Source organism: Notothenia rossii, assembly GCF_949606895.1.
Source record: "Notothenia rossii genome assembly, chromosome: 3".
NCBI lineage: Eukaryota > Metazoa > Chordata > Actinopteri > Perciformes > Nototheniidae > Notothenia > Notothenia rossii.
This window is the reverse complement of record NC_136901.1, coordinates 41,553,904-41,574,695: the sequence shown is the minus strand read 5'-3', so window position 1 is coordinate 41,574,695 and position 20,792 is coordinate 41,553,904. Positions and strand designations below refer to the sequence as shown.

The window sequence follows — 20,792 nt, the reverse complement described above, 5'->3', positions numbered from 1 at the left end:
TCTTTGAAAGACCTGCCGTTCTGTTTCTCCTGCGATTGCATCTTACTTTTTTGACTTTTTCCCATCAGACATTGGGCCGTTGTATCTCGTTGTCTGGTGGGCCAAAGGTAACAATAATAGTTGGTGCAGACACATGAGGTCGCTGAATAATTACTGTAGATATACAGATATAACATGACACAGATATCATATAAAACACTCTCAGGGACACATTACTGCAGCATCAACTTTCAGTAGTTTCCTCCTCTTCCAGGGTGTCTCATAAGGACAGCCTAAACAAAGACAGATTGTGATTGGACTTGCGTACGCCGCCCTGCTGTGTTTGTAGCAGCTGTTATCATCAGATCTGAAGGTAAACATACTCACATAAAGCCCATTTCTCTGCACAATGATTATTGTATTCTTGTACAATATTAAGCACACCAGCATATATTTTCCAAAAAGCATTTATTAATAAAGACAAAATGAGGAGTGGGGTGATGTGCTGCCAGGGCTTGGTGCGGGTACTGGAGCCTCTCAGGGTTTTGAACCCGGACAGGACTCCATTGCAACAGTCCAGGCGGGAGGGGGGTGAAAGCGTGTATGAGGGTTACAGTAATGCATCCTTTACTCCACCTTTGTAGACACTTATGCATTCATACATCACATGTCACTTGTTAGACGCTTTTATCCAAAGCAGGGTTTGAACCTGTGCTCCCCTGATCCCAACACCAACGCACTAGTCCACTGCGCCACACGCCCCCATACATGCATCAAAAATAGCAGTATTATTTAAACTCTTTTAACATGAGCATGTTATCGCTGCTGCTGTACAAAAAATATATATGTTTCTCAAAGATAAGCAATAACGCACCAAATACAAAAATCCTGACTCTTTACAAACCACATTTTGGAGAACATAAAATGTAATGTGTTCATAACATACAATCAGCACGGATACATCCAATCAAGGATCAATTAGTTAAAACATGGTGGATACATCTGAATGACTTCCAGTGATCTTTTAAAGAGTCTTTCCCGTTTGTGGAGTGCTCACAGAATGTAATGTGATTACAGCAAACAGGGAATACATCAATAAACACTAAATATCATGCTTTGAGTTTCTCTTCATAAAAGCTTCTGCACACAAATACATGTTCATCATCAGTAGTTTACCTCCCCCACCTTTAAGTGTCATGTCTCTGCATTACAAATAATGCAGTACAAAAAGAAGAAACAAAAATAGGAACAAGAAAACAAACAAAAAAAGAAACAAAAGAAACAAAAACAACAGCAAGAAAAGAAAGCAGTGTCAGTCTAACGTTGATCCAGTTGTTTCTCCAGCTCTCTGGTTGAGCAGCAGCTGTGGAGAATACAGTTAGTGACATCATGTGGACATGGAGAAAACCTCTTTTCATACAATGTTACAATCTTTTGATGACCTACATGTTTATTTACCATTTCACATCGAGCTACCATCTGCATATTTTTTAAAAAGTGAAGTTTTAATTTAAATACAGCACTTCTACTGAGGTTACTCACCAGTGACGTTGAGCCAGCATCTCCTAGAGTTACTCCCATCAGGTGTGCGTATGGCACACACATAAAACCCAGAGTCACTGGTCCTGAGTCTGGAGACATGAAGTGTGAGGCGTCCTTCTGTGAGGACGTCTTTGTCCCACTGGACAGATGAAACAGGACGTAGGGTCTGCTCTCAGTAAACAGCTGACAGAAGGTAGAAATGGATCTGAGGGAAGTGTCTGTTCTGGAGCTGAAGGTCCACTTCAGCGTGATGTTCTGACACACACACACACACACACACACACACACACACACACACACACACACACACACACACACACACACACACACACACACACACACACACACACACACACACACACACACACACACACACACACACACACACACACACACACACACACACACACACACACACACACACACACACACACACACACACACACACACACACACACACACACACACACACACACACACACACACACTAGAAGTTAGTCTGTCTTTAGTTATTATCACAATACTTCAGACTGACACCAGGAACAGTAATGAACTTCTGACAGTAGGTGGCGCCAGATATCAACATTATCGTCTCTTTAAACTGAATCAGAAAATACTTTCACTTTTATCAGTCAACACATGGACTTCAATCCGCAGCAAACTGGTTTAACTGGTTCTAACACAACCGTTGCCCCCCCCGCCCCCCCCCCCCCCCCCGCCCCATGTACAGATAGGGGGGTAAATGACTCCATGTGCAATCATATAACTATGACACCACTGTGCAATAAAACGTAAATGCAACTTGTAGATTGATCCGAATGTAATTTGTAGATTTGACTTACTCATTTTTTATTTTATATTTATTTATTATTTATACCCTTTCATCTAATAGTGTTTTATTTTACTTCTTTTTTTCACTTTTGCTGTAACAATGTACATGTCCCCTCAGTGGGACGAATAAAGGTCTGATTTTTGATTCAATACAGCAGTCTGTCTTTTGCTGTTATTATTATAATCAATTTTATTATTTACTATTATTATTGGATTTGTACTATTATTATTTTTATAATGTCTTTGTATTTATTATTGTTATTATTTTGTACTATAATTCTCATTATTCTTATTTTCATTTTCAATATAATCTTTCAATGATCTTAACTATTATTATTTTTGTTTGTGTCTTTTTTATATACAATTTATCCTCCCTAATTTATTATTATTATTATTTACTAAATAATAAATAATATATTTTGTACTACTATTATTTTTCATATATATTATGTTTTTAGAATTATTATTTATTTATTTACAATGATTAATAGTTATCTGCCACTCTATTGAGTGCAGTGGATGTTTGCTGTTTCACGGAGAGGAAGGGTGTGGTTGCTAATTGGATCAGCCTTCAGACAGAAACAGGGACTCTCATTAAAAATGAAAACTCTATTCCTGTATTGTTCACGAAACTGGAAGCTCTTTCTCCACAGAATACTGTGTGAAAAGCATTTTCCCTGGATGTATGTATTGTAGTTTAACCCCGGATGTTTCCAGTCGTTTTGGTAGCACTTTAATTTCTAACCACGAGGTAATTGAGGCGTGTCTTTTAGCTCCTTACTTCCTAACAGGAGAACAAAGATGTGATCTTACCTGTAAACCTTTGGAAAGTGGAGAGATCTCATGAGTCTGGAGACAGCAGGATTCACAGCATCCCTCAATGATTGGTCCCTGAACTGCACTATCATATATTTTACATCTAGAAAACAGCTGTTCAGATCAATAAGCAGGCAGTGGATCTCCTTCTCTCTGATTGGCTGATTGCAGTCGTTCAATATCAACGGTCCGCTCTTATTAATAAAGCAAAGGTTCCCATTGGTTGCCTTTCCCTGACGCATGCACATTAGAAACCCCCCTCAGTTTACTGCCTCCTGATTGGTCCGTGTGTTTTTAGTTTCACTTTCAAGTTTAGGCAGGAATTCAAGGCAGCTGCAGTGTTCATGAAGCAGAGAGACATGAGGATGAACAATAGTGTTAAAGAATAAACACCTTTATTATAACACAAAGGAATAAAACATTTTAACACTTTGAAGTCGATCCATTACGACATTTTCAAATATTTCCTCCTGTAGGACATGCAATGCAGATTGTACAGAATAAGTAAAAAAGTAAATACAATTGATTTATTTATAATGTGTAACATTTGAAAATGACATTAAATGCAGCATGGTAACAATATCCATCAGTAAACAAAGGGTTTGATGACATTACAGCTGAATGATCAAACTCAGTGAAGGCTGAAATAAATAAATATAACAAATACACTTTACAGATGTTACACTGAGGTCTTTTCTGACTCTTGAATCAAATTAGATTAAAATCTTTAATGACCACACAGCCAGGCTGCTGGAATTCGTGTTTAGTGCAGATTATTACAGTTTGTTCCATACAGTACAATTCAACATACAATAAACAGACAATAAAAAGAACAACACACAGCACAGGGCAAATACATACATCATGACATACATACATAAAGTTCAAGGTGTGGTGGATTGTGATTGTTCATCGCAGTTATTTAGAGTCCATTTAGTGTCCGTATTGCAAAGGGGAAGAAGCTGTTTTTGAAGCGGGCGGTTTTGGTGGACAGTGACCTGTAGCGCCTCCCTGAGGGCAGAAGTTGGAAGACATGGTGAGCTGGGTGGGAGGGGTCAGAAATGATTTTCTTTGCCCTTGTGACAGTTCGTTGGTGGTGAAGTGATTTGAGTGATGGAAGGGGACTGCAGGTGATCTTTGATGCTTTATTGACGATACGTTAAAGTTTATTCCGGTAGAGGTCGTCTGAACTGCTGTACCAGACTGTGATGGATGATGTGAGGATGCTTTGGATGATGGCTGTGTAGAACTGGATTAGGAGATGTTTCCTCACTCTGTATTTCTTGAGCTGCCGCAGAAAGAATAGCCTTTGGTTGGCTTTTTTGTAGATGTGGTCTGTGTTGGTCTTTCATTTGAGGTTATTGCTTATGTGAGTACCAAGAAATTTGAGTGAGGGGGGGAGATATGGGGGTGATAGTGGAGAAACTGGAGAATGATCAAACCTGCTGTAGAAGGCGTTCAGTTTGTCCGGAAGCTGATGGTCATTTTCAGGTGTGGGGGGGGGGGGGGGCTTTGTTTTGTAGTTGGTGAGGACCTGAAGTTTTTTCCAAACTGTCCTAGTGTTATTCATTTAGATGTTGGAGAGTCTCACTTCATGCTCAGATTCAGACGGAGACATGTTAGTCCTGATGGTTTGTTCCTCTGATAAACTTTCCCTCTGTATGGTTGCATTGTGGGTTCTTCTCTTATATCTTATTAAAACAATGCAGGCCATGCTGATGACAAAGAGAACCAGAACAGCTGATGACACTCCAACGATAAGCCAGAGTCTTCTCGGACGCTCTGATGGTCTCTGAGGTTCGAGTTCTTCAGCAGCTGTGGAAAAGGACAGAAAATAACATGAGGAACCATTTTAGTGTTAATAAATAACAGGTTTAATCTAAAGTGAAAACATGACAATCTCCAACCTCCATTCTTCTGAAAAACATCCCGTGGTTCCAGCTTCTCAGTTTCCCCTTTTCCACTAAAATGAGTTCTGAGTGGGGCTGGTTTGGATCACAGTTGGTTTGTGAGAAGAGATTTATTTTAAAATGAGTTGTGAACATTTTAAACAGTTAAAACAAGCCGTTCTTAAGATTTGAGCAGCAGGACTCTTTTGGTCTTTCATTCATACTTTGTTGAGAATCTGCTATTTCCTTTTCCAAATGTTAACTGTTCAATTCTTGGAGAATATTATCCAATATTAGCGACAACATACTGGATGTAGATGCATTAGTTTTAGCTCTATGGAGCCTCTAGACTTCTACTGAGGTTACTCACCAGTGACGTTGAGCCAGCATCTCCTAGAGTTACTCCCATCAGGTATGATGAGTATGGCACACACATAAAACCCAGAGTCACTGGTCCTGAGTCTGGAGACATGAAGTGGGAGGCGTCCCTCTGTGAGGACGTCTTTGTCCCACTGGACTCGTCCTGCAAACTGTGGATCCTGAGACTCTGGGAATTCAACTCCTTCATTTTGATGAAACAGGACGTAGGGTCTGCTCTCAGTAAACAGCTGACAGATGGTAGAAATGGATCTGAGTGAAGTGTCTCTTCTGGAGCTGAAGGTCCACTCCAGGGTGATGTTCTGGTTCTCCTCTGCCTGATAGGAAGCCTGAGTCACATTCACTACAAATGTTCCTGTGGAGGAGACACAGAGGGACTCTTTAAACTGCAGCTATGTTTCTGTGGAGGAGACAGAGAGGGACTCTTTAAACTGTAGCTATGTTTCTGTGGAGGAGACAGAGAGGGACTCTTTAAACTGTAGCTATGTTCCTGTGGAGGAGACACAGAGGGACTCTTTAAACTGTAGCTATGTTCCTGAGTTTAAATTTGAGTTATTAGGAAAAATTTATCAGAAAAAACAGTTAGGCACTTTTAAAGTTTAATTATTGAGAATAAACATTGAACTTTTAAGAATAAATTACTTCTAACAAACTGCTTTTGTTAGAGAATATACAGAAAGCTCCACTTCTTGACATTTTGATTTAAACAATCTAAATAAATCAGAATCTCCCTCCTCAATTTTGACCCTCTTTTCTTGCACTAACAGTGTTCCATACCAAAGAGCTCTAACATGCTTCTTTAGGAAAAGGTTAAACGTGACACAAAAGGTTTTTCAATAATATTCAATGTGTCTAAGAGAGAAATAAAGGAGTAGACTAACCAGAGACACAGGGGGTGAGGAAGAGGAGCAGCAGGATGAGGAAGATCATCTTCTCCCTGTGAGAGGACACACACACACACACACGCACACACACACACACACCCACCCACCCACCCACCCACCCACACACACACACACACACACACACACACACACACACACACACACACAGATCAGAAAACATACAGTTTGTCTTTACCACATGACTTATTGCAGAGGACTGACCCCAGGAACAGTAACACATGTCTGACACTAGGTGGCGCCAGATATCAACATTATATTTGATTTGAACTGAATCAGGAAATACTTTCTGCTTTGAGATCAGTGAACACAGACTGAAACACAGGACCAACTGAACCCCTCCAGTTTAGTTTCAGAATCTCTCTGAATAATAAAAGTAATAATATTATCTACTACTAATAACAATATAATAACATAATAATAGTAATAATATCTATTGTTATTATAATAGTGAATGTGTGCTTCGTGGGGAGAAAGAGACAGCTTTTGCATTCAGAACAATTATAGTATAAGTGGCATGTCTTGTTTTATAAACCTCTTCTCATATTTTAGAATCTGAATTGAAAATGCTATTCATGCTCATGATATTAAAATAGGAACCAATGTTTGCTTAAACTAAAATAATATAATGTAACCTTTAAGTTACTTACATTTGTATGAATATATTCAATGCGCTTATTATTCTTCAAACTGTAAACTGTTAAACTAAAATAGACAATTAAAATAGTCGTATGAGAATAACCTGAAAATGAAGTAGTATGTTTATGTACATTTCTTATGATCACATACCGGTGTGTGTGTGTAGCAGAGTGCAGACGTGTTTATTGGTTTTGTGCACTTTGTTCACAGAAACTGCAGCAAAAGCAGTGTGAGCGGGGGGATTTGGAAAGAGCTTAATCAAAATAAGGGAAGCTAATATCCGTTAGTCACAAAGTGAGCACAGCTCCCGCTCTGGCAGAGACAGATGTTGTCCTCTCTGCTGTAGTTACACGGTCGGAGTGTCTCGGGAGGATTTACAGCCTTCACACATGACTCTTCCAAGTTTCTAGTTGTGTATCCACCAACTGAAAAAGGTCACCCTTGATGTGTAAAGTCCTTTTTGGCATTTAAATGTATAACAAAGCGTTAATTAAATATGTTTTCACTTTATCTTTTGTGTCTCATGCGATTCAGACATTAGGCAGAGCTCGTTCTCTTTCTTTCAGGAGTGAAACCGAGGCACAGTTTGGGTTTGAACAACGTTTCTGAGTCAATATCTTTCAAACTCGTTCTCTTATTTTAGTTTAATGTGGTGCCTGTTCTCTATAAGAGGTTCAACAGGAGAGAGACAGAAAGCAGCAGTAAGAGAGATTTAATTCATAAAGTAGAAACATGTGCTCTTACCTGTAAATATTTGAGATAGAGACCTCAGTGCTGACAGCTCTGTGTTAGATATCATGGTGAATATGTCCGATGAAGCTAGTTGGTGTTTCAACGAGGCTGTCTTGATGCAGAATCAGAGAAGGGGAGGTTTCTGCTGTTTTCTGTGGTCTGATGTACACATCCTGTCCTGGTGTGAAGCATTCACTTTGCAGTATAGTAGGTGTAGTTCAGGCTGTAGTCTGTAGGGGGAGTGTCTTTTTTGCGTCTCATGCGATTCAGTAAGTTTGTCTTGAACAACGTTTCAACATCTTTCCAACTCGTTCTCTTATCTTGGTTTAATGTGGTGCCTGTTCTCCATAAGAGGTTCAACAGGAGGAGACGGTTCAGGAGAGAAAGTCCTCAGACACACCCTGTAAACCAGTGGCTTCAATAACGTTCAACACGTATAGTTAAAGAAGAAGAAGGATCAATGACCTGACAGCCAAATGATGAAACTCACAGTGACTGAAATAAATAAATATAGATATAACACTTTACAGATGTTACATGGGGGATGGATGGAGTCTCATTTACTGATGTGACTGATAGATGTTTCTATCTCACTGGCCTCAGAGCTGTCTGTCTGCTGGAGACCCTTATTAAAAACCTGCTGCTTTCTGTCTGACTAGTGGACTGTGAGACCTTCGTTTATATATCAGTTTGATAAACTGCTATGTCCAAGAATGAAAGGCTACGGTTTCAAAGTCAACAAATACATTTATTATGAGATAACTCAGATGAACATAGCACTATTAAAGCACTCAACTTGATTTAGTGAATCCACAGTTCCACTTTCTGTGCTGATAAAGATCTTCTTCTGTTTCCTGCAGAGAGAGGTTGTTAAGCACAAAGTAACAGAGACTTCCTCTTCTTTGCACCGACTGTCAGATATGAAGGGGAGGTACAATGAACAAACGCACGCTCTTTTGTGAGAGAGCTTTTGAGTTTTTGAAATAGAGGAAATGAGAGTTTTCCATCCCCAAGTGAAACGAGGACCTTTTTGTTTTTAAAGATATTATATTGTGTGATATTTTAGCAGCAGCCAATGAAATGCATGAAGTGCAAACACTTGAATCTTGTCAGAAACATGTTATCACCCCCTGAGGAAATGTTAACAGTCGCTCCGTTTTAGAATAAAATAATGCAACTACTCATTTACTGAGAGAAGTTAAACATTGGTACTGCTGGAACTGTCCTGCAGATATCTCCCATTGTCCTCCATAATAAACACTATGTCACCTATATTTACTCTGGTTAGTAGCTGCACTACTGAGATGACAATATACCATTTAAAAAGAATAATCTCAAACATGAGTTTTAACAGTTTGTGCTCAGTCCTGTAGTTCCTGTGAGGAGACAGTGAGAAGTGTGTGACTGTTACGTCCCCACTAGGAGATGAGGAAAGCAACATACAGTTGGAATTGGTAAATATTATAAAGAGTTTATTAAATAGCAGGTTAACCAAATGGCAGGCAAGCGGCCTGGAACAAACAAAAAGGCCACTAGGGCGCAGGTTAAAGTGAGCAACCGAACAAAGGGAGGACTCTAAAAAGGGAGCCTAATTAAATACCAACGGATATACTCTAACCAAAATCTAAAGGAGGATGATAGCATGCCCTCCCTTCAGTGAACAAAGAGACGTTTCTTGGCTCAGTTTCAAGACATGAAGACGGAAAGCGAGATTCCTCTGCAGTTGTTTCTGGCTAACAGGGAGATTTATTTTATGTGTTGAGCAACGTCTCCATCTTAACCTTAAATACAGTCTTTAAAAAGCCTCTTGGATCAAATCTGAACACAGTTTTTCTAAGAAACTCATGAAAGTTACTTTTAAGGATACATGGTTCAGTGTTTGATGGACTTAAAACAACTAAAGCAGGAACATAATATCACATTTTACAGCAGTAAGTGAAGAGGAAAATGTGAGGAATGTGAAAACATTTGAAAACATCAATTTAAAAAATGAGAAATTATAAAATGCTACTTGATAGACGATTACTTTTACTTGTAATACTTTAGGTACATTTAGCTGATAATACTTTTACACAAGTTAGACTTTGAATGCAGGACTTTAACTTGTAATTAAGTATTTTGACAATAATGTATTGGTACTTTCACTTTAAGTATGAACACTTCTTCCACTGCAGCTACACACTCATTGAATCCACTGTGAAAATAACCACAGAGCTCAGTTTCTACTTCTTCCTGATGAAGGACAGGTCAGGTCAGTGTCGTGTTACACTCTGTCAGAAGTCATATGGAGTCCTGATTGCATTTAAAGTCTTAACTGACAGTGAACAACACGGCATGCGGACACTCCCCTCCCCTGTGTGAAATGCAAATATAATACTGAGGATAAAAAGTCCCTTTGTTTGTATTCTAATATTTTATTTATTTAACCTTTATTTAACCAGATAAAAATCATTGAGATAAAATCTCATTTACAATGCTGACCTGGCCAAGAAGGCAGCAACGTTACACATAACACATAACACAAACATATAAAATACAGAGAACACAACTAAGAAAACAAAAGACGAAAAAAGCAGTTACTATATTGTGCACATTAGGACAGTAAGAAAGGCACTACTTATTACTGCAAGAACAGCTGGTGGTAAGGACTTCTGACAACTTCAATTTAAAACAGGCTATAGAGACAAGTGCCGTCAGTTTGAGACTTGATTGAAGGTCATTCCAAGACCAAGGACCATAATAAAAGAGACTCCTTTTTCCAGCCTCAGTCCGCACTATAGGGTAGGGTGTCGCTTCGGGTGTGAACTATCCGGTCTGAAAAGTCCTAACGTAGTTTGGATCCTCCCCTTCGCCTCTATATAAGTGAAGCTTGTTTGTTCTTCAGCGGAGTTGTTTGTTCTTCAGCGGAGGGAAGCCACTGTATAGAAAACTCCCCCTGTGATGCTTCTCGGTAATAAGGTAATGAATGAGTATTCTAAAGTTATAATATTTGGCACCTAGTTGCTTCGTTTCTTTTCTAACCAGATGTCCCTCTGTCGTTCTCTCTTCTATAACCCTGCACGATGTGTACATATTATACTCACTTTTATTTAAAACTGCAGCTAATTGTATTTAGTACGTTAGTCTATTAAAGTGTTTTCTCAAGCTTGTACTCACTGCATTTCAGTTTTTATTTAAAATTGCACACGTTCTAATGTTTTCACGCTGTTTTTAGTAGTCGGTTTGTGTGTTTTCTAAATCATTCTGTATATTTCAACGTTGTGTATTTTGTATATGCTATCAAATATTTGCTTCCATTGTTAATGTTAATAAAATATACTTTATCTTTGTTATTTATTAGTCATATGTGCAATGTCATTTTACTTGATGCCGTAACAAAGACCCTATTTGGTCTTGATAAAGTAAATCTAATCTAGTTATCAAAATAGTTGTGAGATTTGACAACATAAGGTTGTTTGCATATTTTGCACAAGTTCACAGGTTTATTAGCAGCTGCACACACCCTGAACAACGCTGTGTTATTGTATCTACACTAACTAAAGTATTTCCTGGTTCAGTTAAAAGAAAATATAATGCTCATATCTGGCGCCACCTAGTGTCAGATGTTCATTACTGTTAATGTGTGCCTCCTCGACTCCTATCCTCGCGTCTTAGTCCCGCCCACAGGAGAGGAACCGAGGAGAGAGGAGGGGAAGCAGCACTCTGTCTGATGGACATAACTGTGTTCATGATGACTTGTATATTTACTTTTAAGTCATTCACAGTGTGGTATAATGAGACAATAACAGGTACAGATACCGACATATACAAACACACACACACACACACACACACACACACACACACACACACACACACACACACACACACACACACACACACACACACACACACACACACACACATATATATATATAATCACAACGGGAACAGTTTGCAGAGCTGGGCTTCGTTGACATAAGTCCAGCCGCGCTTCACGCCTCTTTTAAACATCAGTGCTGACTGAAATACATCCCAGAGGAAACATCAGTGTGTCCTCGGTTTCCCTTCCTCCAGAGAGCCTCCTCTCTCCTCTCTCCTCTCTCCTCTCTCCTCTCTCCTCCCTCCTCTTTCCTCTCTCCTCCCTCCTCTCCTCTCTCCTCGATGTGCATTTTGAGAAATTAGATGTCCTTCAAGATGGCGCGCTGACATCGATTTCCGGGTCACTACCGAGGAGGCGAAAGTCAGATAAATGAGAAACGGCTTTTATTTTCTAATGTGTGACCTTTGACCTCTGGTGTGTGTGTCCTCTCACAGGGAGAAGATGATCCTCCTGCTGCTCCTCTTCCTCACCTCCTGTGTCTCTGGTTAGTTTGTCTCTTTAAAGCTGTTCTCAGTAAAGCAGCACAGAAACATAGCTGCAGTTTAAAGAGTCCCTCTGCGTCTCCTCCACAGAAACATAGCTGCAGTTTAAAGAGTACCTCTGTGTCTCCTCCACAGAAACATAGATTCAGTTTAAAGAGTCCCTCTGTGTCTCCTCCACAGGAACATAGCTGCAGTTTAAAGAGTCCCTCTGTGTCTCCCCCACAGGAACATAGCTGCACTTTAAAGAGTCCCTCTGTGTCTCCTCCACAGAAACATAGATTCAGTTTAAAGAGTCCCTCTGTGTCTCCTCCAGAGGAACATAGCTGCAGTTTAAAGAGTACCTCTGTGTCTCCTCCACAGAAACATAGATTCAGTTTAAAGAGTCCCTCTGTGTCTCCCCCACAGGAACATAGATGCAGTTTAAAGAGTCCCACTGTCACCCCCACAGGAACATTTGTAGTGAATGTGACTCAGACTTCCTATCAGGCAGAGGAGAACCAGAACATCACCCTGGAGTGGACCTTCAGCTCCAGAACAGACACTTCCATACACTACATTTTTATCTTCTGTGAGCTGTTTACTGAGACCAGACCCTACCTCCTGTTTCATCTAAATGAAGGAGTTGAATCCCCAGAGTCTCAGGATCCACAGTTTGCTGGACGAGTCCAGTGGGACAAAGACGTCCTCACAGAAGGACGCCTCACACTTCATGTCTCCAGACTCAGGACCAGTGACTCTGGGTTTTATGTGTGTGACATACTCGTCATACCTGATGGGAGTAACTCTAGGAGATGCTGGCTCAGCGTCACTGGTGAGTAACCTCAGTAGAGGTCTAGAGGCTCCATAGAGCTAAAACTAATGCATCTACATCCAGTCTGTTGTCTCTAATATTGGATAATATTCACCAATAATTGAACAGTTAACATTTGGAAAAGGAAATAGCAGATTCTCAACAAAGTATGAATGAAAGACCAAAAGAGTCCTGCTGCTCAAATCTGAAGAACAGCTTGTTTTAACTGTTTAAAATGTGGACAACTCATTTAAAATAAAACTCTTCTCACAAACCAACTGTGATCAAAACCAGCCCCACACAGAACTCATTTTTAGTGGAAAAGGGGAAACTGAGAAGCTGGAACCACGGGATGTTTTTCAGAAGAATGGAGGTTGCAGATTGTCATGTTTTCACTTTAGATTAAACCTGTTATGTATTAACACTAAAATGGTTCCTCATGTTATTTTCTGTCCTTTTCCACAGCTGCTGAAGAGCTCGAACCTCAGAGACCAGAGAGTCCTCAAGCAGAGAGTTGGACAGGTGTTTGGGTTACTGTTGGAGTGCTAGCAGCTGTTCTGGTTTTCTTTGTTGTCTGCATTTTACTAGTTTGTATTCCTAGATATAAGAGAAGAACCTACAATGCAGCCGTACAGATGGTGAGTTTATCAGAGAAACAAACCATCAGGATTAACATGTCTCCGTCTGAATCTGAGCATGAAGTGAAACTCTCCAACATCTGATTCAAGAGTCAGAAAAGAGCTAAAGTGTCATTTCTATACTTATTTATTTCAGTTTGCAATGAGTTTGATCATTCAGCTGTAAGGTCATCAAACCCTTTGTTTACATGGATATTGTTACCATGCTGCGTTTAATGTCATTTTCAAATGTTACACATTATAAATAAATCCCCTTTTATGTTTTATTAAGAGCGCACCATTGATATTGAAGGACTGCAATCGTACAATAAAACCGTCAGCTGATCAGCCAATCAGAGAGATTGGCTGACCTCCCCCCTCCCTTAGGGGATTTCATCCACAGAAACACACTGGACGCTGCACCAGGTCAGAAACCAGAGGAGACTGTGAGGTCCACTTTTGGACAAAATGTCCTCTCCATTAAAGACAGCTCTTTGTGGAACAGCCTCCCAACTGAGATACGGGATTGTCCCACTCTCAATAGCTTCAAAGGTCAACTCAGAGAATGGATGAGAAACAAACAGACGTGTGATCACCGCTAAATGCACTTTAACACAGGGGTATCTCCTCCTGCACTTTATATATCGTAGCTGCTTCATTGAACTGCCTTGTGGTAAATGCTATGCTGCTCATGCTCTTTCTGCATATCATGTATTTCTGTTTGCATGTATATAAATGTTATGTTCATAAATGTTGTATGTGACGGTACTACGGATGGAAATGAGCTCAAAGCTACAATCCGCCTCATTTACATCTGAAAGCATTATTTTGTTTAAAATGTTCATTAATGTGCACTGTCCCGGTTCAAATAAACGATTAAAGGAAAACAAATGCTACAAGCGAGTTTGACAAATAAAAGCGTCTTTCTTTAGAGAGGCCTCACCTGGAGTCTTCTTCTTCTTCTTCTTCTCTTTTTTAATGGCGGGTCGCAAACAGCTTTTGGTTGCATACCGCCACCTACTGTACACGAGTGTGTATCATCATGTCAGTCCTGTAATAAACCAGCATATCAAAAAGAAAACCATAAAATAAAATAAAATAAAATAAATAAAACAAAACAAAAAACAAATCATCCATGGTCTACTGTTAAATTCTTTTCCCTATCCCAGTTTCCCTCAAAAAGGTGAACAGTGCTTTTCTGATAGCTCTTACTCCTTCTCCTTCTGTTCCCAGAATACCCGCTACATTCCACTCCCTCTCTGCCTCTAAAACTGTATCCCTTAATTTCCCTCTTTCAACTCTATAGGTGACACAATGTAATAAAATATGTTCCACATTTTCCCTAACTCCACAGTTCCCACACTTGTCACTGTCACTTTTCCCCATGACATACAGCGTACCATTTAATGCAGTGTGATTTAGTCTGAGCCTAGCTATCATTACTTCCTCCCTTCTGTTTCTTTCTTTATAAATATTAATTGTAATTGTCTTTTGCACTTGATGGTATTCTTTGCCTTTCTGGTCTTTCTCCCACCTTTTCTGCCAGATCTCCATCCCTTTCTTCTTAATAACTGCTTTTCCTTCTCCTTTTCCAAGTTGAACTGGTAATGTGATTTCCTTTTGTAGTGCACTTTTTGCTAATCTATCAGCACACTCGTTCCCTTTCACCCCCTCATGCGCAGGCACCCAGCAGAACTGCAGATCTATGCCGCTTCTGTGAAGTCTTAACAGGCTGTGATTGATTTCTATGAGTATGTCTTCTCTGGCAGTTGTTGTTGACTGTATGCTTTGTAAACTGGATAATGAATCTGTGCATATCACCACCCTGTCTGGTCTGACCTCTTCCACCCACTGTAATCCTATTACTACTGCCAGCATTTCTGCTGTATACACTGAAAGTTGGTCTGATGCTCTTTTTGATATTGACACTTTAAATTCTGGGATATATATACCAATTCCGACACACTCTTCTTTGTTTTTAGAACCATCTGTATATATTTTGAGGTAATTGTGATAATTATTCCTGAGGTACAAACTTGTTTTGAGTCCTACTTCATTTATTTGCCACTCTCTTTTCTTTTCTACAATACTCACATCTATATTTACTATTGGAAAGAGCCATGGGGGTACACTACTGAATGGATTTGATGGTGAAAACTCTAACTCATGCATGCCGTATGTCCTTATTTTTTCTTTATTTGTCCATCCAAACCCACGCCCCTGAAACTTAGAATATTCCCAGCACTCCTGTAGTATTTTGTTTGTGATATTTCCTTCCCCACTTCCTTTTAACCTGACCCAATAAGCAAGAGCAATTTTCTCTCTTCTTAGCTCCAATGGAGTCTCTCCTGCTTCAACTAATATTGCATTAGTAGGGGTTGACTTAATTGCACCTATACACAACCGTAACGCTTTATATTGTAACCTATCAATTTTTAGTAATGACGTTTGTGCTGCTGCTGCATATATTAAACACCCATAATCCAGTGTTGTCCTCATAATTGCCCGATAGATGTCGATTAATGCCTGTTTGTCTGCCCCCCAGTCACATCCAGCCACTGCTCTTAATAGGTTCAACACTTTTTTGGATTTTGTTTCCAAATGTTTAATATGAGTTTTCCATGTACATTTACTATCTAACCATAGCCCCAGATATTTAAATTCATTGACCTCACTCATCGGCTTTCCATATAATGTAAGCTTCTCAGTCTCCATCTTGCGTTTATTCGTAAATTTCATAAAGCAAGATTTGCTTGCTGACAGCTTGAAACCCCAGTTGTATGACCACTTCTCCACTTTCTTTATAGCTTTCCCTATTTTTTCAAACACATATGGAACATTTCTTCCCCGTATCCATATGGCCCCGTCATCTGCATATAGTGCAGATTTTATGCATCCATCCAAATTACTAAAAATGTCATTTATCATAACATTAAATAATATCGGGCTGATTGAACTCCCTTGAGGAATACCATTTTCTATACTGCACTCTTTTGAAACCTCTGCCCCTACTTTAACTCTGAATGTTCTGTCTGATAAAAAAGCCATGATCCAGTTATACATTCTCCCTCCAACACCCATTCTACTCAATTTGATGAGCAACCCATCCCTCCACATAGAATCATAAGCCTTTTCAATATCAAAATATACTATTGCCATAACCTCTTTCATTTTCACTGTCTTTTCCACCTCATTGCTTACTCTAATCAAAGCATCTATTGTGGATCTTCCTTTACGAAAACCACTCTGAAAATGACTTATTAACCCTCTCTGTTCTAAGACGTGTGATAGTCTATGCACTATCATCTTCTCCATCCATTTACATAAGTGTGATGTTAATGCTATGGGTCTGTAATTATTGGGATTAGCAGGATCCTTCCCTGGCTTATTAAATGGCAATATAACTGCCGTTTTCCAACTCATTGGTAAGACTCCGTTTCTCCAGATTTGATTAAATAGTCTCAGGACTAATTTGAATGTTTCCTCTGGTAGCTGCCGGAACATGGCATAGCATAGCTGGTCTTGTCCTGGTGCTGAGTATCCTGTACCTTGCAAAGCTATTTTAAGTTCTGCTATTGAGAAGTCTACATCAAGAGCTGAATTATCATCCCGTCTCTTTTCCCTCACATTTTCATTTTCTCTTAATACACACTCTTTTTGCTGTCTATGTTTGTCATCAAGGTGTTCCCCACTATGCACCGCAGCAAATGCCCTACCTAAACATTCTGCCTTCTCTTCATTTGACACTGCCACTTTCTCCCCATCAATCAAAGCGGGAATTTTAACCGACTTCCTTTTCCCATTCATCCGTTTAAACATCGACCATACATCCCCTAACTTTACTCCTCTTCCAATGGTGGAACAATACTCTCTCCATGACGTCTTTTTTGTGTATTTGACTGTTTTACGGGCTACTGCCCTTTTCCTTTGATAATCTGAAATATTGTCTTGTGACAAGTTTTTCTTTAAAGACCTAAATGCCTTGTTTCGTTCTTTAATAGCTCTGCTACATTCCTCATTCCACCACGGAACCACTTTCTTCCTACCCTCTGTTGTTCTTTTAGGTATAGTTTTATTTGCTGCTTCTTTAATGTGCATTGTGACTTGATTTGAGCACTCCTCTATACTTCCTTCTAATGTTAACAATTGCGCTGACTCCTTACAGTAAAGCCTAAATGTTTCCCAGTCAGCTTTACCAAAGCACCACCTGGTAAATACACTCCCTTCCTGTCTACATACCTTTGTATTGATGATTGTGAAAACTGGGTAATGATCACTTCCTATGGTAGAATCACTTTTAACATACCATTCACATGATTTAACTAACCTATCCGTCACCAGTGTGAGGTCCAAACATGATTGTGTCCCCCTATTCACGTCTATTCTTGTTTTTTGTCCATCATTAAGGCAAAACAGTGATCTTTCCTCTAGCATTTCTTCTACGACATCCCCATTACTGTCTGTTTGACTGCTTCCCCAAAGGCTGTTGTGAGCATTAAAGTCACCACACCATACTTCCCTTCTATGAGCCGTCCCTGCTATTGTCTGTAAGGTTTCAATGTCCAGATTTTTACACGGGTTATAGAAATTGATAAGCTTTATGTTCCCTTCTTTCCTTGGGCTGCATATTTCTATTATGACACATTCCTTGTCGTCAGGGGATGGGACTACCCTATAGGCCAGCCCATCCTTTATGAAAGTAACACACCCTCCACCATTTTGATTGCTAACTCTATCATATCTGATAGAGCTGAACCCTGGAATCATAAAGTCTAGATGAGGTTTTAACCAAGACTCTTGCACACAAATTACATCTGGCAATGTTTGTAACTCATAGACATATTTTTTAAACTCCTGTCCATTAGCTATGAGGCTTCTAGCATTCCACTGGAGTATGTGAATTACCATTAACAACGTGCTAACCCTCATCCTGGTTGTCCGTTTCTCCCACATCTTTTGTTGCTAGTAATTCATGTATCTGGTCTGCTTTTATATCTCTAATGTTAAGGAATTTCTCCGCTGCCTGCACGATGGTTTTGATTCTGTCACTTTTCTTCTTCATCTGTGCTGCAACATTAATGGTATGGCAGATGAATGTCATAAAGTTGACTTTCTTTACCACGAGAATGCTATCATCTTCTTTAATTTCCACAGGTACTTGGCTTTGATTTGTAACCTTCCTTTCTGAAATGTTGCTACCACTCTGTACTAAGTTTCTTTGAACCCTTCCACTAGAAGCCTGATTGTTTGCTTCCGTTTCCCTAACCTTCTTTAGAGCTTCTGCATATGAGACTTTACTGAGTACTTTGACCCTCTGAGCTTCTCTGGCTTCTCTCTGCACTACACATCCACCAAACGCCGCACTGTGCTCTCCTCCACAATTACAGCATTTCATCTTTGCCTCTTTTTCACATTTCCCATACTCATGTTGGCCTCCACATCTCGCACACCTTAGTTTTCCTTTACACTGCATTGCTGTGTGTCCCATTCTTTGGCATGCATAGCATCTAAGTGGTTTTGGGATGAATTCCCTCACACTGTAGTTCATGTATCCTATTTGCACAGATTTCGGTATATTTTTCTCAAACTGAATAACTACTGAAAGTGTTTCCTTCAATGTGCCATCTCTTTTGCTCATAAGTCTGTTTGCCTCAATAACTTTTCCTCCTTCAATCTCCTTTTTAACATCATCCATAGACATATTAAGTGGAACTCCAGATATGACTCCTCTCAACATTGCCATTGCTCCTGGGATATGAGCCTTTATTTTTTCCCCACTGAGTGTCGTCATTTTAAGTATTTTTCCCTGCTGTTGCTTGCTGGTTGCTTGTATCAAAACTCGTTTGTTGTTCATAAACTTGGCAATTTTGATTTTACCCATTTCTTTCTCAATTGATTTTGTCAGTTGAATCGGGTGGTAATGCCCACCATCCCGGTTGAATTCTATTATAACTTTCCACTCCTGCTCTAGTTCTGTATTCGAAATTGCTTGTTTTTTCATTTTGACTGCCTTTTGGTTTTTTGTTTAAGCCTGCTCCACTCGACCAATCCGACCAACTTTGTGTTCTTGGTCTGCTAACTTTTTCCCTCAAAGCCCTTTTCTTCCTCACAGCTTTGGTTTCCTCCCATTCCATATCAGCTCTTTGGGTCCCATCTGAGCTGGTTGACATGATGATACAGTCAATGTACAGTTTATGCTAACCAGTCCAATGCTACCGTTTCTGTATGTTTCGATGATTTCCGACTCTCTCTGAACTTTCTGCAGCGTGTCTCCAACTTCACTTTCTTCTTCCGGCTTCCTCCGTCCGTTTCTCTCACCTGGAGTCTGCCATCAGGTGAGTAAACACTGAGGGGCTGATTGGGAAATGTGAAACAGGTGGGCAGTGTGGGAGTCATGTGATTTTGAACAAGGAAGACTGAGGCCATCTGGTGGATGGAGGAAGAATTGCATGTTGGAGGTGTGGGGGAAAAGGAAAGTCATTTGGTGCAGCAGAAAAAGGTTCTTCAGAGGAATTGCACATGGGTTAAAAAAGTGTACAGTAAATGCATTAAAAACTAAAGTAGAAAGTCTCTATGGAATACACAATGTAAAATATAAACACATCATTCATTATAAAAAAACTAAATCAAAACATGAAGATACAAACAATAGACAAGTGTTCAAAGTAGTTGTTATTTGCAATGTGGTAAAATGTGAGTTTAATATGTGCAGATTGTGCAGGGCTATTCAGAAACCAAGACGTAACAGATACACAAAAACAATAACCCTGCAGGCTTTTTTTATCAAAAGATGAAATTAGTCAACATTACAACTTATATTTGAACATAGACATTGTAGAGGCTAAGCCAATGCTTTCAGCCTCTGAGGATCCGCTTTGGGGGTGTAATTGTTTGCTGCCGAATAAAAGTCAGAAACAAAGTTTCCAGTTCGAAACATTCCATTTATTTCCCTTTTTACTGGTTTCTTTCCATCATTCACCTCACGATATTACGGTTTACACAAAACCTTTTCTGTTTGTGTGTGTGCTCCGTGTGTGTGCTCCGTGTGTGTGTGTGTTCCGGTGTGTGTGCTCCGTGTGTGTGTGTGTGTGTGTGTGTGTGTGTGTGTTCCGTGTGTGTGTGCTCCGTGTGTGTGTGTGTGTGTGTGTGTGTGTGTGTGTGTGTGTGTGTGTGTGTGTGTGTGTGTGTGTGCTCCGTGTGTGTGTGTGTGTGTGTGTGTGTGTGTGTTCTCCTTGTGTGGTCAAAAACGGTATGGGCCTTCCGGCGGAACCTCTCACCAACAAACAAAGGTTCCTACCTTTATACCCAGTGTTAATTGGCTCCTATAGACATA

The 20,792-nt window shown here is 39.8% G+C and overlaps 2 protein-coding genes and 1 long non-coding RNA gene across 6 annotated transcripts; 1 reads left to right on the top strand and 2 right to left on the bottom strand.

The window, feature by feature from the left end:
- Nucleotides 1–430: 430 nt before the first annotated feature.
- On the bottom strand, nucleotides 431–3,312 carry LOC307033461. The gene is made up of 3 exons (XR_013806514.1): nucleotides 3,166–3,312; nucleotides 1,522–1,776; nucleotides 431–1,342 (listed from the first exon to the last, which is right to left on the bottom strand). It is a non-coding gene; the product is annotated as an uncharacterized lncRNA (long non-coding RNA).
- Nucleotides 3,313–3,546: 234 nt separating this feature from the next.
- LOC307032614 (uncharacterized protein) lies at nucleotides 3,547–19,118 on the bottom strand. Of its 3 annotated transcripts, none has more exons than XM_079670719.1 (5): nucleotides 14,403–19,118; nucleotides 6,317–6,372; nucleotides 5,428–5,790; nucleotides 5,076–5,153; nucleotides 3,547–4,983 (listed from the first exon to the last, which is right to left on the bottom strand). In XM_079670719.1, the coding sequence occupies exons 2-5, from the start codon at nucleotides 6,363–6,365 to the stop codon at nucleotides 4,739–4,741; spliced, it is 735 nt and encodes a 244-aa protein (XP_079526845.1). In that variant the 5' UTR covers nucleotides 6,366–6,372; nucleotides 14,403–19,118; the 3' UTR covers nucleotides 3,547–4,738. The 3 variants fall into 3 exon arrangements, with proteins under 3 accessions (XP_079526845.1, XP_079526844.1, XP_079526846.1); XM_079670718.1 differs by lacking the exon at nucleotides 14,403–19,118 and adding an exon at nucleotides 7,721–8,122; XM_079670720.1 differs by lacking the exons at nucleotides 5,076–5,153; nucleotides 14,403–19,118 and adding an exon at nucleotides 7,721–8,122.
- LOC307032615 (uncharacterized protein) lies at nucleotides 10,588–14,362 on the top strand. Of its 2 annotated transcripts, none has more exons than XM_079670721.1 (4): nucleotides 10,588–10,666; nucleotides 12,005–12,054; nucleotides 12,501–12,863; nucleotides 13,308–14,362. In XM_079670721.1, exons 2-4 carry the CDS (start codon nucleotides 12,012–12,014, stop codon nucleotides 13,562–13,564), a joined length of 663 nt encoding a protein of 220 aa, XP_079526847.1. In that variant the 5' UTR covers nucleotides 10,588–10,666; nucleotides 12,005–12,011; the 3' UTR covers nucleotides 13,565–14,362. The 2 variants fall into 2 exon arrangements, with proteins under 2 accessions (XP_079526847.1, XP_079526848.1); XM_079670722.1 differs by having other exon boundaries at nucleotides 12,458–12,863.
- Nucleotides 19,119–20,792: the final 1,674 nt, after the last annotated feature.

Bases quoted from the DNA above. Each gene is read 5' to 3' on its own strand.
- LOC307032615 (XM_079670721.1), top strand. From the start codon at position 12,012: ATGATCCTCCTGCTGCTCCTCTTCCTCACCTCCTGTGTCTCTG. The intron at 12,055-12,500 runs GTTAGTTTGTCT...TCACCCCCACAG, and splicing joins CCTCACCTCCTGTGTCTCTG to GAACATTTGTAGTGAATGTG. The intron at 12,864-13,307 runs GTGAGTAACCTC...CCTTTTCCACAG, and splicing joins ATGCTGGCTCAGCGTCACTG to CTGCTGAAGAGCTCGAACCT.
- LOC307032614 (XM_079670719.1), bottom strand. From the start codon at position 6,365: ATGATCTTCCTCATCCTGCTGCTCCTCTTCCTCACCCCCTGTGTCTCT. The intron at 5,791-6,316 runs GTTAGTCTACTC...TCTCCTCCACAG, and splicing joins CCTCACCCCCTGTGTCTCTG to GAACATTTGTAGTGAATGTG. The intron at 5,154-5,427 runs GTGAGTAACCTC...GATCCAAACCAG, and splicing joins ATGCTGGCTCAACGTCACTG to CCCCACTCAGAACTCATTTT.